The sequence below is a fragment of the Halyomorpha halys genome, unplaced genomic scaffold (assembly GCF_000696795.3).
Source record: "Halyomorpha halys isolate HHAL.00 unplaced genomic scaffold, Hhal_1.1 Scaffold933.1, whole genome shotgun sequence".
Classification (NCBI taxonomy): domain Eukaryota; kingdom Metazoa; phylum Arthropoda; class Insecta; order Hemiptera; family Pentatomidae; genus Halyomorpha; species Halyomorpha halys.
This window is the reverse complement of record NW_027113808.1, coordinates 136,328-154,494: the sequence shown is the minus strand read 5'-3', so window position 1 is coordinate 154,494 and position 18,167 is coordinate 136,328. Positions and strand designations below refer to the sequence as shown.

The 18,167-nt window shown below is 30.7% G+C and overlaps 1 protein-coding gene and 1 long non-coding RNA gene across 2 annotated transcripts in view; one reads left to right on the top strand and one right to left on the bottom strand.

Annotated features, from left to right (window-relative positions):
• The window catches only part of LOC106687236 (tubulin alpha-1A chain), a 205,733-nt gene that overhangs the window by 175,992 nt on the left and 11,574 nt on the right, over positions 1-18,167 (top strand). Inside the window, exons 4-6 of the mRNA XM_014430997.3 lie at positions 3,283-3,479; positions 5,596-5,835; positions 17,504-17,694. Of these exons, the coding sequence (XP_014286483.1) occupies positions 3,283-3,479; positions 5,596-5,835; positions 17,504-17,694 (628 nt within the window). The remainder of the gene's footprint in view (positions 1-3,282; positions 3,480-5,595; positions 5,836-17,503; positions 17,695-18,167) is intronic.
• Positions 6,000-7,436, bottom strand: LOC136796707 (uncharacterized). The gene is made up of 3 exons (XR_010844458.1): positions 7,283-7,436; positions 6,986-7,121; positions 6,000-6,334 (listed from the first exon to the last, which is right to left on the bottom strand). It is a non-coding gene; the product is annotated as an uncharacterized lncRNA (long non-coding RNA).

The following is an 18,167-nucleotide window of genomic DNA, read 5'->3' as shown; positions in this document are numbered from 1 at the left end:
TTAAAATATAACCAAATAAAAATACAATCTATAAATTTCTTTGGGTTATAAATTAAGGTACGCAAAAATTATATATAAAAAAATAATTAATAACTTTAATCAATATATTCTGGAATTACAAAACAACTGGAATATTTATGATTATGAATTTAAATTTTAACATTTTAAAAAACACTAAAATGCTAATATAGTGATAAATTGCTAAGTAATCATATAATATATGTATATATAATAATTACAAAATTAAGTCAATGAGACGTTTAGGTGAATATTTTTTTCTTTTATAAAATGAAATAAATACTTTTTTTGAGATTCTGGTTCAGAAAAACGGAAAAAATTATTAAAAAGAAATGGTTTAAGGGTTTGTATTAAAATATACAGAGAAAATTACCTGAAGTAATAAGATTATAGACTAATGAATTGATGATGTATATAGAATGCCAAGTAAGCTTAGAGGTGGAACTAAAACTAATCGAACTAACTTTTCTAGTGATACAGAATTATCGTTTATATATTTAGAAGTAGTAGACAATGAGACAACAGAGTCTCCTTGCTTATCCGTCCGGGGCCTGGACTTTGCAGTATGTTCTAGACTGTTAATCTAGACTGTAATAAAAAGATAAATACAAATAAAAACCTACAGTATTAATTTAAGAAATGTAGTTAATAGAAATTAAATAAAATACAAAAAATTAATATTTAGGTTTTATCTAAATTAATATATTGTGAAGTTAAATTAATTAGATCAGTTCAATGTAACTACTAAATATGATGTGCATTATATGAATTCCATTGGCGTAATACATTCTCGTGAATAATCTACCTATAGGTAGAACTCTATTAAAATTTTAATAAGGATTTTGGATTGCAAGGACTGGACTCGAGAGTAATTCGATATTTCAGTAGAGCCCCAAAGCTTAAAATCATAAGTACTAAAATAATCATTTAGGATTTTAATTCCCGTCAAAAAAATAGTTTAATTTTACGGAACTTACTATTTTTTATTTTTATTGAGTATTTACCAGCTCTTTTTTTTCTTCCCTCCCACCGGTGCCTAAAACCGGTTTCTTCAGTAAGTATTTCTTTTTTTTTTTTAATTAAAAGGTACATAATTAACTTTTGATTCAAATAGATTCTATTTAGTCTATTAGATTTCTTAATGTGAATTTAAACCAGAACAGTTTTTTTTAATATTAAAGTTTGATAAAACTCTAGCTAGGATGGGGGACGGTGGGCAAGACAAGCAACTTAAACTGTTTTTAATGCAATGGAAGGTTGGTTCAAACTCTTAATGGAAAACCTATCGGACTCTTGGGTTGTACTTGACTGAACAAAGTGAAAAGTGGATCGTATCGGATCCGCCGGTTTTTTTTTTTTTTTGTTCGTTTTGTTTGTTGCAACAACAAAGCTGGCAAAGTCCAATGTTTTTGTATAGTCTGGAGAACAAATAATGGAGACCGAACTCTTTTCACGTTTAAGGGTCAGGGGTCGTTGTCACGGATCGCTTTTACTTCCGATTTCTTTTCCCTTAACACCACTAGTTTATTGCTATTTATAAACAAATGGACTTTCTAACTTTTAGATTTTAAATATAACATTGGAAAGAAATATTCGATTGAATAATGAAATTATTTTTTAGATCTTTCGGTGAATTAGCATATGTGTATCATCAAGTCGGGGAGCGGCTCGGCTCAGAGGTAAAGCTCTGTACTAGTAACTCTAAGGATCCAGGTTTGAATTCGGTTGTGGTAGATAATATTTTATTCTGTCACTGTACCTTAATTCGATCCTGTGGGTTCCGGAGTCATCCGGGGTCTACCCAGCCTCACTAAGTGGGTACCCTCAATTGGAAAAAAAAGCTGGCAGTCGAGCGATATTCTGACCAAATTATCTCCGTGCACAACAGTTGGTCTAGTAACAGTAGCTCCTAACAAACTACTATACTACGGACTATCCATGGATTATAGAGGTACAGATTTATTTTCATATCAAGTCCTAAATTTATATAATAAAAAAAAACTTGTACCACTTCGACCACAGGGGTTTAATGATTTTAAAGTAAGTATTTTTTCTTTACCCACGGTCGTGCAAGGAGGATTTTTTTTAATAGTTTATTTATTGTTATTTACAACTGTATACATATATATACAACAAGTAAATTTGCTGTAGGTGACATAGTGACATGATACAAACATGTGGAGAATCTACCCACTGATAGAACTCCAATAACATTTCTAGAGGAGAAGATCTGGAGGCCATCTTCTTTTCAGACGTCTAGGAGGATTATTAGGCAATGAAGGAGAAGCCAGGTTAGAAACAAGTGGATTTGGGAGGTTGAGAAGTTTATTATGGAAGGAACGGTATCTGGATGACTGGATTTGTGACAAAGTAAGGATTTGACGAAAGATTTTGGACTGTAAGGATTGGATTCTGGAGGAATTTGATAGTTTAGTGGAGCCCCAAAGCTCAACTCCGTATGTCCAGATAGGCCTTATAATAGTGATGTAGATCAGACTTTCGTAATGGATTGGCAATTTAGACCGTTTGTCTGGTAAATGTTGCAATAGTCGGAATCTACGAGCAGTTTCTTGTCTTTTTAGTCTTGTATGAGGATTCCATGTCAGTCGATATAGTACTGAGTAACGGATCTGTTCGACAGGAATAAGTGGGGTATTACTAAAGGATACTGTAAGGCAAGAGGTGTGATTTGGTGGGATTTATTGAAATTTATTTTAATCCTCCAGTTTTGGCACCATTATTCAAGGGTGGTGATGTGAGATTGGAGGGTTTGGGATACAATGTAAGGATCATTGTTCACTGACAATAGACATGTGTCATCGGCATACGTGGTGAGGATAGTGTTAGGATGGGTTGGGATGTCAGCTGTGAAAACTGTATAAAGGATAGGACCAAGGATACTACCCTGAGGTACACCAGCAGACTGACGGAATAGGGATGAATAAGCGCCTTTAGGAAATTTTAAACTAAAATATAAACCAATTTATAAGTTTTATTGTTCTAAATACACAGTGACATGCCAAGAATGTTTATTTAGCGTGGTTTGAGATACCATCCGTATTGTATGGAAACACTTTTTTTTATTTATCATATTTTTTAGAAATTATGATCAAGTAACTACATTGTTTTTTAATTCGAACTAATAATAGTAATTTTTACTGAGCATCTCAGAACTTTGAATATTAAAAGATCGTCAGGCACAGCATATTATTATTTTTTATTTGCTTAACTAATTATTAATTGCATTTATTTTATTTCCCCCAGGTAAAGAGATCGTGGACATCGTCTTGGACAGGATCAGAAAGCTGGCGGACCAATGCACAGGCCTTCAGGGTTTCCTCGTTTTTCACTCCTTCGGTGGTGGTACCGGTTCTGGATTCACTTCGCTCCTGATGGAACGCCTATCCGTGGACTACGGAAAGAAGAGCAAACTGGAATTCTCCATCTATCCTGCCCCCCAGGTTACCATCAAATTCACTATGCTAACTCTAAAAGACTCCTATCCGAATCCGTTTATATTAACCTTGAAAATAATTCCATCATAAGAAACCGATACTTCATTTATTCCTAAATCTTAATTTTATTTAGCGATCATTAACTTTAATTAATTGTCCTCTTGTTTTTTTATTGTAGAACACATTTCTTTTTTTATATCTTAAATTTAAATTACTAAACAATAAAATTTAGTTTATAACGTTCGAATTAAGGCAATTATGTGCACATGTGATTGTAATAGTGAAGTAGCTTTACTGATCTGTGCAATAGGCAAAATATTTTTTTAAACGATTTTCTCAAATATTCTTTGAGTACCTTCTTCTATTCAGGCCCTCGTAGATTATGTCCTACCATGTATTCCTAAATTCGTTCATATAATTTTTAAAAAAAGCATAAATATTTTAATTATTGAAATTTAATAAAAATGAAGCATTCAGCATTTAATTAAGATCTTACTATAAATAAAATGAGAAATGATTAAAACTTAGTTGAAAACTTGGAAGCTCTTAACTGCAAGATGACAATAAAACCATATATTTAACACAATATAACATGTTAATTAAAGGAAATATTATCAGTACAGAAGAACTTGTAAACTAACTTAAATAGAAGAGTTGTTAAAATTGGATCCTTGAAGTATCTTTATGTCGACGATAACGATGTGTTTGACAATAATAACCTCCTGGTTTATTATACCATTATCAGTCCTAACAACTAACAAGAAGTTAAGACATCCTTTGTTATATCAGGTTCATACTTACAGAAGTTGTTATTAAAAGAATTTTAATAGTGCACTCCTCTTTCATTGTTACAAAATATATGTCAGAATATATTGACATAAATTTAGAAGTTTAATTAATCTCATTTGAAAATACATTTTTAATTTTAAGTAAAAATAAAAAATATTTTTTTGCTTTTCTAGAGTACATTTAATAGTAAATTCTAGGAATATTATGTGATAACGGGACTTTTAAAGAGATCCCATCTTATCCTGAAGTTAATAATATCTTCAGCTCTGGGAATATTATTGGCTAATGAGAAATATGGGAATGGAGTGTTGAGTTAAAAGTGATGATGTATAATTAGTCAGGATGTAATATGTAACATAAAAAGTACTACCAGGTCTTGTTTCATTTTTTTTTTGTTTGATTAACAAATTAAAAATACTTTAATTTTAATCTTTTAATGAAGTATTTCAATTATGATTTAAAAATATAAAATATGATATTATGTTAGGAAAAAGAATCATATTTACTTGAAACTCTGAAAACCTTGATCTCGGGTTTATGAAACTTATATGCATTGTGACTCCATCCTTTCTCCTATGATCATTGATACACTGCAAAAGTCTATTATTTTGATTTAAAAATGAGACAAAAATATCTAATTCTGTATCATGTTGTATAGATATTAATGGGAATGCAGAATGAAATAATTATATGTTTTATCGTTAATCATTCCCTAAAAGACAGTAATAATTAAAATCAGGACCGGATTAACAACGTACATTACGCCGCGTTTCTACAGGCCCTACGCATACAGCAGAAAATGTTTAATTAGTAAAATTTTCCTTCAACTGCAAGATTGAAATTAGGGTCGTTTACACCAAATAGTGTGCATGTTCGTCTAAGTAACTTCTCAATAATGAAATTTATTTTATTTTTCTTGTGTTAACTCTGAATTCTTTTAACCTTTGATGATTTTATTAACAACCATAATTTTTTTACTCTTATTTTCTGAACCTCCCGCTTTTATTGGCAAACAAATGTTCAAAGTGCTTTGATGTAATTTTTCATGATAATAAATACGCAGCTTGCACGACTTTACAAGCTTGTTAATAGATGATTAATTAAGGGGAATATTTTAAATCCTACTCATTCGAAAGTTAAACTATAATATTAACTTTTTAAGATTTTTTTTTCAAAATTTGCTATAACTTTTGGAATGCATGACGGATTCTGAATAGTTTATAGAAAACGTTGCACCAATCAAACCCATCTAAAAAAAAAAAAAAATGAATATTTTCTAATTGTTCCTCTATATTTTATTTTATGTTCACCACACCTAAATTATGTTCCTCAGGTTTCGACTGCCGTCGTGGAACCATACAACTCTATCCTAACAACACACACAACCCTGGAACACTCTGATTGCGCCTTCATGGTCGACAACGAAGCCATCTACGATATCTGCAGGAGGAACCTGGATATCGAGAGACCTACCTACACCAACCTCAACAGGTTAATTGGCCAAATCGTGTCGTCCATCACAGCCTCCCTAAGATTCGACGGTGCCCTTAATGTGGATCTTACCGAGTTCCAGGTAAGCTTCATAAAATTATTTGCTACTATAAATAAATAAATTTTATAGACTCGTAGTGATTATCGAGTGAAAATGTCCAGATCCTATATATGTTTTTTTATGATTGTGTTTTGTGTCTTTTTTTAAATTTTGCTGTCTTTAATCTAGTCCATAAAATCGAGAATATTCCAACCATTATTTTATTATTTCTAATATAATAGGTAGATTTTATAATTGTTTTTAGTTTAGTAGGGCAGCATGATAGCCGTGTGGGTCATGACGCTTCCAATATCTAAGTTAAGTACAGAATTTAAGCAACGTCGAGTGAGGTCGGTACTTGGATGGGTGACCACCTGAGACGAGCGATCACTCTGCCGGAGGACCACGCTTCACCCTCATCCCTAGGTTTTGTGGAAACTTACAGATTGGTTCAACGATTGATGTTTCTACCTCGTAACCTTTATCGTGAATCGCATGGTAGTCCTCGAGGGCTTGTGGCTAAAGATCGTGGACCATGAGCCTAAAAATTGAAAATAATAATAATAGTAGATAGTTTGATTATGTTCATCTTGTTTATTCTTTTCTTTGTATATATTTTCAGAGATTTGTTTGTTTTTTAATTTTTTTTTATTTATTTATTTTTTTTTTTAATTTTATTTATTTTTTTTTTATTTTAGTATGTATGAGATCATTCATTACTATTACCTATTGCCCACAACTGTATGGTAGATTGTAATATCTATCAATAAATAAATCTATCAATAAAAAATAAATAAAAAAAATAATAATAGTTTTTGATGAAAGGAATATGGTCCGGGTGCGGTCAAAAAAAAAAACTCAAATAGTAGAAATATACTATTTTAATGAGCCAACGTTTCGCCCCACGTTGCAGGGCTTCTTCAGGGCTAAAAAAAGATACAAACACATAGTTGTATTGTACTATGTGTTTGTATCTTTTTTTATATATTTTTTATATGTGTTTATAATCTTCCAATAATAGTTTTTATGTTGAGGAAAAATCATACAAGCTGTTTGTATGATTTTTCCTTTTTAGCTTGTATTACTTTTCCAAACTAAACTAAAGATAAAAGAACAAGGAAAAAACAAATAATATTAGATTTAAAAAAACACATTAGTTGAATTTTCTACTTTTTTGTTTAAATTACCTTACCTTATTTTTTGAGTTTTGCGATTTTTTCAAGCAACCATCTTATTTGGATGGACAAAAGAGTGGGTTTTTCATTTTCTTGTGTCAAGGGTGTCATTTTGATATACTCGAGTGTGTGTAAAGGGAGTTGATTCGCCGACTATAAAATTAAAATTTTTGTTAAATCCAGTATGTTTTCAAGAAGGTTATGTGTTGCTTGTAGAAAATCCAAAAATGGACGTGAAGATTGTAAGGTTAAGACAGATGAATTGTCTAGAAAATTTTGAAATTCAATTATTCAAAATTAGTAGTGGGCGTTACTGAGAAAGTTAGGGGAAGGACATTGAATCCGATTGGCCGTGATGGGATCCCTTGAGGTGTTGAATTCAATTCCCTACAACTTTAGTTCAGCCGAAATATCGTTTATGGTTATCTTGTTTCAGTATTTTCTTATATTTTATTTTTAATGCTCTTCAGAAGGCGATAGTATATCCTAAAGTAATTGTAATATTTTTATAATTATAGTAAAAATACCAATAGTCCTTGATGTTTATTAGTATCTTAAATTGATATTATAGGAATTTCTCAATTTCGCTTACATTGTTATGAAAACTGAGTGGCAAAAAATTCTAGTAGTCGACTAAAGTGCTATTTTGAAGTAATAAAATGATAATCTGAATTTTTATATTTTCATAAAATGTATCAAATACAAAAATATATACGTCAAATATTTATTAACCGTTCATCTGAGATTGTTGAGTACTATATTTATGAGTGAATGAAAATGTCCTTTCTTAAAATATTAGGCTTTATCATGGGTATCTGGCTAACTCGTGTGCCTCAAGACGACCAGACTGGATTTCCTTCTCGAACTCTGTCGTTTACTGAAATTGCCTACCGACCAAACACTCACTCGGAAGGGTTTGTAGTCTGCCGATCTTCTGTAGTCGAGCAGAAGTGTCTCAGGAGCATCCGATTCGTCATCCAAGGATACAATTTCTTTCTCATCGTCGTCGCTGATGGTCCCACCGTCTACAATTTCCGGCTCTACTTTAACCTCAGAGGATGAGGAAGTCTTGGTGGTTGTGCTTTCGGTAGATTCTTCTTGCACTGAGCTGCTGCTACTTCTACAAGTTTCGTATTCGCTGCTCGTACTTTTTTTCTTCTTTTTACACCTTTTTCTACGACGTCTGGCTTCCACCTTACTGTATGATTCGTCAGAGGTGGATGATAATTCCCCTTCCTCTTTTTCAGATGAATCGCTATGGCTTCTTTTAAATGGATTTTGACTTATCTCTACCTCTTCCACACTTTCGGAGGATTCGTCATCTTCGCTTTCTTTCGGTGAGAATTTTTCTACATCGACGGTTTCTTCACTGGGATCATCAACGTCAACATCGGTTTCATCTTCACTCTCTGGATCGGGTTTCACATGATGCATTTCGTACGGTTTTTCATGGACTTTTTGTACCTAACCTCTCCACCTAAATTAACGATTCACAAGCGACAGTTTTCAGTTAGGTTATCAATAGCAAGTAATGTATGTTTAAATCATGTTTTAAACACATGTTATTACCTTTCATTGATATTTTGATGACCTTTCTTGACCAGACAATTCTGTCTACATATGTGTAGTAGAATGTAGAGAAATATTTTTAGTTGGTCCAATATGGTCCATCGTTTAAAAAAAAATCATTAACTGATATTATATCATAAAACTACTTCTAAGCCCTATTGGAAATATGTATATTGTGAAATTATTTACCTTAATAATAAAAAAAATAATTAATATTGTGTCTGAAGTGGAAATTGTTATGACAACTTATGCCTAAAGCAATATTAAGATAATATAGGGCATTTTTCAGCATGGATATCTAACATCTAAGGCTCTGTTTTACTATATGTTGAAATGTCAATAATTTAGCTATTTAGTAACAACTTATGTTCAGATTCTAAAGTTAAGATCGATGGATACGGTTAAAAGTCTAAGATCCGACCATTACATCAGGTCTAATATTTTTATTGGATACTAAGCAAAACGGAGTTCAATATAAGTTGATAATTGACTTGATGATTTTTCATTAGTAGTTCGGCATGTCCGAACCACTTTAGATTGTGTAACATCTTACTAACAATATATGGGAATATTTTTCATATCAATATTGGGATGGGGAATCGTCTGTGGTGAATTTCCTGCTTCAACCTAATATACATACTTCGCTGTGATTCTTTTATCTTCCTTATCATATCTAACACTATATATGTAGATATAAATAAAATGGCCTAAATAAAGGATGGGATATTATGTTAAGGAATTTCCATAGAGATGGATCTTACCCCCAAAACAGAGTAAAAACAAAGATAAAAGATCATTACTAATTTGAGAAAGAGAATTCAACTTTTAAAATAAAAAAAAGTGCATATTTATGTTATTTGTTTCTACTACATTCAAAATACTGATAAGCACTCTATTTTTATTTAATGACTTCTTGTTATTGTTTTTCACATTATATTTTCGTTCACACTGTATAATTTGTTACACCTCATGATTTGCCAGTTTTTGTTAATCAAAGTTAACAAATATAATTTTATTGATATATACTTTTATATATTATTTATAATATATTTAATATACATATGTTTATTACTTTAAAATAGGTGAAAACAATAGCAGAGTTTAGAGAAAAAAAAATAATGATCCACAAAAAGCATTTTAACAAAATATAATAGTATGAAATTCATATTTTTTATTAAAGCTCAGCAGTTGCCTGGGATTTTTTTTTTTTTATAATATTAAAATAATTCGATAATTGAAAGTAAATTCAACTACACTAATAATAATAAACGGGATTATATCAGATGAAAAATGTGTAGAATATATTTAAAAAGAATTAATTAAAAATAAGATAAATAAATTGATAGTTAGAAGAACTACAAAATAATGATATTAAAAAAACAGAGACAAAATAACTAGAAAGAAAAAAATATATAAAGAAATAGCACAAAAATGGGATTTAATTATGTTATTGACTAATATAATTATAAATGTTTTTTTTATTTATACATAATGAAATACTTGAGGGATGCTAGAGCTATTATCATTTAATAATGTTTCCAGATGATATGAAAGTCTTTCAAATATTAAATCTTTAAAACCAAGAAAAAAAAAACAATTGGGAAAAGACGAAACATTTATTAGAATCTTTTTTCGGTTACAAAATTATTATAATTTTAAATTGTGCCTCCTCTCCCTCTCTCCCATTAACCGCTGATTTTTTATAAATCGTAGAAAATAAGAAGTATATAGTATGCGTATGAAATAGTTCGTATCAGAAATCAAAGGGAAGATGAGTATATTTGCGTTCATGATTAATACAAAAATAGTAAAAAAAAAAAAAAAAGGGCAGTTCACGGGTCACAAAACTTTCACTTACCTTCTTCACTACCTTCTACCTACTTACGGAAGGTAGAAAGTTTTAAACAATTAAACTTTTATTTTTCTGTTGCTTTAAAAATTCGTATTTTATGATTCCTGGAAATGTGAATAAAGAATATCAACTTTATTCCTGCTTAGAGTCCAAATATTAAAAAAAAAAATGTACCTTATGATCGAGATCGGCCACGCTCGGCTTTCTCCGATTTTCCAGTCTAAATTGCTGTTTCTATTTCTTTCCTTTATTCATTAATCAAATTCTTTCATAGTTCATACTTGTACAATTATTATATTTATTACCGTTAAGAATGTAAATTAGTTATCTCAAATGAAGAAAATTAAAAGTACTTTAGAGGAAGATATTTTGAAAATTTGAAATTTAAGCCCCTTTTAAACCAATTAAATAAGAAGAAGGTCTAAGATTGAAGAAAATTGGATTGTCCCTTCGTATAACTCGAATTAAAGATTTTACAAGATCGTGATACCTCCACGTACTATATGTTCCATATATCGGTAAGTGGAAGTAATAACAGCCTATTCAATGAATGAAGCAACGTTTCCCTATTCCAAGTTGTCTTCTCGGCTAAAAAAGAAGTTTTTCTTTACTCTGTATAGTTTGAATTTTTTATTCAATTTTATATCATTTTCAATATTCAGTTATTTGTTCTTCGTTTCTTTTTTATCAATATTAATTATCTACTAAGTACATACTTTCATGATTTTAATCTTTATTATATCTTGTTCTTCTATATTGTAGGGATTCATTCAATAGGGGTATTAATGTGTGTTTTATTTACCGCAACACACACACACATATAATATATATATATATATATATATATTGTAATATCGTGCATTATTTTTCTAAACTCATATTTTCTCCTTTTATTTGATTATTTTGCTTTTACGAATTTGATGGAAAATGGCGCCCAAGCTAAAAAAAAAAGAGAACAAATATATACTATTTCCCGAAGCAGGATTTACGCCGACTGGGGGTTTTATCCCCTAAAGGGCCTAGGGCATGGCGTAGAGGAGGGGTGAGCGAGAAGTGCTGACTGATATCAACTCTATTTTATCGGTTAAATATGTTCAACATTAAAGAGGGCTATCTTCATGGCCATACTAAATTTTACGTTTCACATATGACCTACCTCTGAGGCCATCTTTTTTTTCTTGTCTCCTTGTTCTCACATTTTATGAATATTCAGCAGCGTTAGTTATTTATCAAGAATAAACATTATCTTAGCCCTAAAGATATGTTTTATGAGTTTTATTCAGGTTGATAGATCTAAGTTAACTATTCTTAGTAAAAAATTTTATAATATCAATAATAACAAGTTACTGACAGTCATTATCTTATAATTAGAGAATAAAACATGAAAATCAAAAACAACATAAAATATGGTGTTAAAATTAAATTTTTGAATGGACTAAATCAAATAAAAAAGTGATCTTCACTACTAATCAACCACCAGTGATGTAACTAGATTCTGGTCTTTAATTCTTGAAACGATTTTTCAAGTGGAAAAAGAATTTAGAAACATTTTTAATTTTAAAAAAAACAAAACATGGGTTTTGATTTTAAACTTTTTGACTATATGGTCAATGCCATATGTTTCTAGACTAAATTATAGATTGGAATATTCAAATGTTGTTTTTTTTCGTATGATTCGCAAACTCGTGACAAAAATATATTTTTCTTTTAAGTTTTTCTCTTCATCTCGGTTTTAATAAACATTAAACATTTTTTTTTTTTAGAAATTTCTACAGCTTCATTTCTATAGTCTTTATAGAAATATGACACTACTTATATATATTTTTATTTATTTTAAATAAAAATGACATACATTTTTCTACTCGAGCGATTTTATAGTATATTTTTTTATATATTTATTTTTTATTTATTTATAACATATGCATATAACGTTGACATTCACTAAATCACTAAAAACCACTTGTTTCCTTTTTGACAACAGCCTTGACCATTTTCTTTACTTTTTTTTATAATAATAATAATTATATTACCTACCTAGAAAACATAAAAGCTTAGTAATAGTTAGTGACTAATTATAAGTGAAAATTATAATTTTTGGGCTTTCAAAGAAACACTTCATTAACTGTTATTCAGAAAAAAAGGCCTATTCTGGTGCAGAGCTATGAGCTCTTTTGGACTTTGAATCCTAGCTTTGGAACAACCTTAACTATGCCATAGATGGCCAGGAACACCGATTTTAGCTGCCAATAAGAAGCCAGAATTTATTCACGCGACCAGTAGATCTAGACCTGTGGTGAGAAATTTAAATTCCACGAACGTGACCAGGCTGAGGAAGGTCTTGATACTTCGATAGGTGGTGGATATAAAGGAAGTGGTAGCTGAGAGCAAAGAGTGCTTTGATAGGCTAATTAGAGAGGGGTATAGATAATAGAAGAATCACGTGACAAAAAATCATGGTTTAATGGTTAGGGTTAGATCTAAGTGAAAAAGAGCCAAATGGTCACGTGACTGGTCACGTGCTTAAGGGTTAAACACAAATTAGAATTACCCACCATAGGTCAGGTGAACAAAGTGGCATTTGATCAGCTGCTCAAATCGAGGTCGTAGCACTACCATTTACTGCTTGGTTAAGGTTAGGTTTAAAGTAGGCTCCAAAGTCCAAAAGGGCTCATTGCCCTTCACCTGGATCGGCCTTTTTTCCCTACTACACTTTAGAATGTGATTTATATTAATAGTACTCTAAGATGAGATATAAGACAAATTTGGCAAATTTTCGTTAAATATTCGGTTCAAAATTAAATTGTCACAAACTTTGATATAATATTAAGTGTTATTAATTAGCCACTGCATATTGCTACATTTTTTTCTATTAATGTTGATAAACATCAAGGTCTATATTACTATTAAAACTAAACTGTTGAACTAGGTTTTTATTATTTTGTTTCCTCATTATCTTGGGGTAGAGTAGGTTTAATTTTTTTTTCAGATTTAAATTAATATTCCTAGAAAATGAAATATAGTAAAAGGAGACGATTAGAGTCGAAATGACGGAAGAGTGGCTAGGTTAACCTTGGCTAGTGGCCTAATGATATTCTCCTTCGTATCTCTTCCAGAACTTTAGCGACATTGCTTTCCACTTGAGGCTTTTTATTTCACTTATCTCAAGCCGGCTTTATGGCAGCAAGGCTAATGAATAAATTAATCGGAGTAATTTTTAGGAGTGTCGGCTGCACAATGAACAAAAAATATACAATTGATCATGTTAGCAGTCCTGTATAAGCTTAGTCGTTGTTACGAAATCAAATGTTTATTAAAAAGACAAGATTTAAAATTGTACTCAAGTAAAACTTTTCATTTAACCTAGTGGATTTTTGATGCGATCCCACTTAATCTATTCGGAAAAAAACTCTACAATTTTGTGTAGTTAGAACCAGGATTGATTACACAGTCACAGAGTTCTAAAAACGTTTTTGGAGAAACGTAGACAAAATAAATAAATAAAAAATTAATTTCTAGCGTTATAATATTATTTATTAAGAACGAAGGGTGAATAGTTAAACCCCTAATCATAAAATTAAAGAAAAATGAATGTATAATATTTTTATGATTAAAATAAAATAAATATAATCACAAATAGTTAAATAATACAAAAGATATCAATTTAAAAAAGAAATAAGAAAAAAAAATACAATATTTTAACTGTATTTGACCTCTACTCTTTCAAAAAACGCTTCTCACATATTGATCAGAAGACTTTTATTAATTGCATGGATATTACTGTAAATAGTAATGATAATGGTCATTGAATTGATAAAATAAACTTAAAACACTTTTTTTGTTATAGAAAATGAATACGAAGTTACAATGCGCTCTGTTAAAATGAAACAAAATATCATCTAACTAAACTAAAAGTAATAGTTAACAACTAAAACAAAAAAAATGAAACCATCTGAATTTTTTTTTTATCAAACTGAAAAATGTAAAAAGGAAACTGTCATTAATACTATTGTATATCTATAAAACGAAATCAAAGAATAATATAAGTACTGTCGTACTTGTACTGCCTCATTTAATTACGACGCGGTAGCTTTGATGGTGGCCTCTGGTGAAGTTTACGTTCATAGTCATAGGCGAATTTCGGGATTTATAGTGCACTAAAATCAAATCCGCAAGTGGGAACAGATTTATATATACAGCCATAACTTGGGCCATCTGTGACTTTGAGGGTTGAGGGATAGTTCTTCACGAACTTGACTCCTTCCCTCTCCCCTCCCCCCCACGGTTAGAAATGACAAGGGTGTCATAAAAAAAAATGTCATAGAAAAAAAAAAGACTATACATAATAACAAGACTAACATTTGTTTAAAATATAGTACTTTGATACATTAAAATAAATAATACACAGTGATCATATGTTAAATAAAATCACTAATAACCTTTTTATACAATAGAGAAATTACCTTTTTTAGACTAAATACAATGACTCTATTAAATGTAATAAACCTTTCTAATATTTAATTAAATTCAGCAATAATTAAGAGCTAAAAATTAATCTAAAATATTAAGTATAATAAAAATAATTAAAAACAAATAATAATCTAGTGTCAAGTGTAAAAAATATGTAAGTATAAAATTGAATTTAAATATGTATATAAATACAAGAAAAACATAAGAAAGAAATAATGAATTAATATTGAATATTTATATATGCCCTCCAATTTAATAATTTATTTTGACCAAGTCTTTAAATAATTGAGTGTATTCGAAGTAATATTTGCAGGAAATAAATCTCTAATTGTTAACTTCACTTAACGAAACTTTTTTTTAATTCCCTACCTTAAAATTTCTGACATGCGGGAGAGTGTTCTAATCCAACTTGAATTTTCATTTCTTGGGGCCGCCATGTAATAGATGCCAGTCTATTTAAACTGAAATTGCACCGGTGTCGCTATAGGCTCAAGGTTATTAAAGTGGCAGTAGTACACTTGGCAACAACGGCTCCCACTTAACCAGAATTTCTTGTTCTTTTCTTGTTGAATTAACTAATTATGCTTCGATAAGAATTACTAAAGTTATTTCTTCTTCTTCCAATCTTGGTCACACTTATTGGTTTGTGTGACTTTGATCTCTTTTTTTCCGCATAAATGAAATGATGAAATAAGGCTGGTTAGTACACTCTCCTATTTTAAAGACTTAAGGGTTTGTTTTCTTAATCTCCCAAAAATAGTCTAAAAGACTCAGGCATGTTCTGCTAAGGATTAATCTGTATTGAATTTATCCATTTTGAATTGTATTGAAGAAGAATGTAATTGGGTTCAGAGTGCTGCAATGTTGGTGAATTAATGTCGCTCTTCTAAATCTCTCTTCATGATTAGAGAATACGAGCTCATTGAATGGATAGTTGTTTGTGAACACACACGTAGTAAATAGATATTCGAAAAATCCGTTAGCTATTGTTTTGTAACCATTTTATCTCTGAGCTTCACTCTCGTTTCCCGAATTCCAAACTTCACAAACCCTCTTTGATAAATATTTGCCGGGGCTATGATTAATGGGAGATGAGTCAGTTATTTAGATGTCCCATTTATTTGTGAAAACACTTTAACTGATCCCCTCCAAGCTGACTGTTTAAACACTGGATCAGTGGATCAGTGATGATTAAGTACGGCTTTTGGAATCCAATTCGAAATCCAATTAAAGCAGTGGGTCTCCTGCGTCCATTACGTCTACAATCCCCTATTTGCTTGTCCCAGTTTATTTCTTATTTAATAAGAACAGTCCTGGAATTAAATATTGAAGAAGGGAGTTAATGACTACGCTCCCTGTTAGGCCTTCGTAATAGAGACTTCATAAAAAAGGCAAGAGGGGACAACTTTTTTAATAACTTTCATTCTATATACTTTGTTCTTCCCTTAGGTAATTGATAACTTTAAAAAGAAATGATTATCAGTAAAATACAAGTTTCTATAAACTTTGCCAATTATTTCTGGAATTAAAGCTGTAATGTCCAATAAGACAAGATAGAGGCCCTACATTTAGAACCGTATGTAACTTAGTCGGGGCTTCGGGTAATTAATGATATGATGACCTTATTTTCTGATCAACATCGAGTTGATTTGTTTTTTTTTCAAAATTAACAAATGTTTAAAAAAAAAGTAAAGTAAATCACGTTTCATAAAAAGTTGGATAAATTTCCGGATGGGCCCATGGGGTGAAGACGTCACTGTTTATTATTTTTAAGGATAAGCACAGTAAGCGTTTGGTAATGGACTTATTTTAGACTAAATATAATAAGTAATATGAGTAGAATAAGTAAGGTAACCCAAAGGTCACTTTAGAAAGATTAGTTAAAATAATTCAAGTACTTCAATGATGTTTCTGTTTTACTTTTTTAAATACACATTAGACAGTAAATATTTTTTTTAGTGTTTACCATATTCCATTGATTGCACCGTAGTCTGGATGGAGCAGTCTGTAGAACTACCCTAAGATAGAAAATAACCCCAATACTATTGTAATACGTACGATTCATAGATGTTACCCTATTTAATTAGGCATTGATATATATTTAATGTATACGATGTATACATCATTTAGGTTCATAATATGTTCATATTTTTGGTTACATGGTCCATTATAATTGTGTTCCACGCAGTTAATCTAGTTTTTACTAATAAAGAAACAACCAAATTTTTGCTTACACCAGTTTAAGTGTTTCAGAGTTTTCCTAACATTTTTATATATTAACAACAATACTATATTTGTTTATAGTTTTATATAAAAAGGCCTCTATTTATAATTTCGTGTATCCTATTTTTTTATATTTTACATTAGTTTCTTTATATTCTTTATACATCTTTATTATTAGATAGTTTTCGTTCGTTATAAAGCTCATTTTATATATTTTGTAAGGTCTCATACTTAAATATATTTAATAAATATATTAAATAAATTTAGCTATTTAAACAGTAAATCTAATTTCACACCGACTGATGGGAAATATCTCACCATTAGACCCCGCCCTAAATGTAATACCCGAGCCCCTTTGAAGTTGGAGGTTCCAATATCCTGGGCCGAGTTGCCAATCAGAAGCTAATGGAGAACTCTATTGCAGACGAACCTGGTGCCCTACCCTCGCATCCACTTCCCATTGGCCACTTACGCACCCGTCATCTCGGCCGAGAAGGCATACCACGAACAGATGACTGTCGCAGAGATCACCAACGCCTGCTTCGAGCCTGCCAACCAGATGGTCAAGTGCGATCCCAGGCATGGCAAGTACATGGCCTGCTGCATGCTCTACAGGTATACTATCTTAACTTTTATATTTAAAGATTAGAACTATATTATCATACTTATTTAGAGACACAGTTAATCTTAGATGATTGTAGTTCTAGGTAATAAGTACTTTTCTTAAAATCCATATTAAATGTACCTTATTATACTTAACATTTGGGTCATTACTCCAGTATAGTGATTTAATTGCTTAAAACACGACAGAATAGCATGTTTCTCTTTGTTTTGTTTTTTAATTTTTTGTATTAAAGTCTCTGATGATTTTACCACAAGTGCTTTCAATACTGACTTAACTAGGAATTACATAAAAGTACCAGGTCATTCAAAAAGTCCTGTCGTTTTTTTGGGGGAAATTATAAATAAATAAATATTTTCAAATAATCACCTTTATTCATCAAAATATCCACCGTTACAGTCGGCAACCTTCTCCCAACGAGATGGTAAAGCCCAAATTCCTTCCTTAAAAACTGTTGATTTTTACT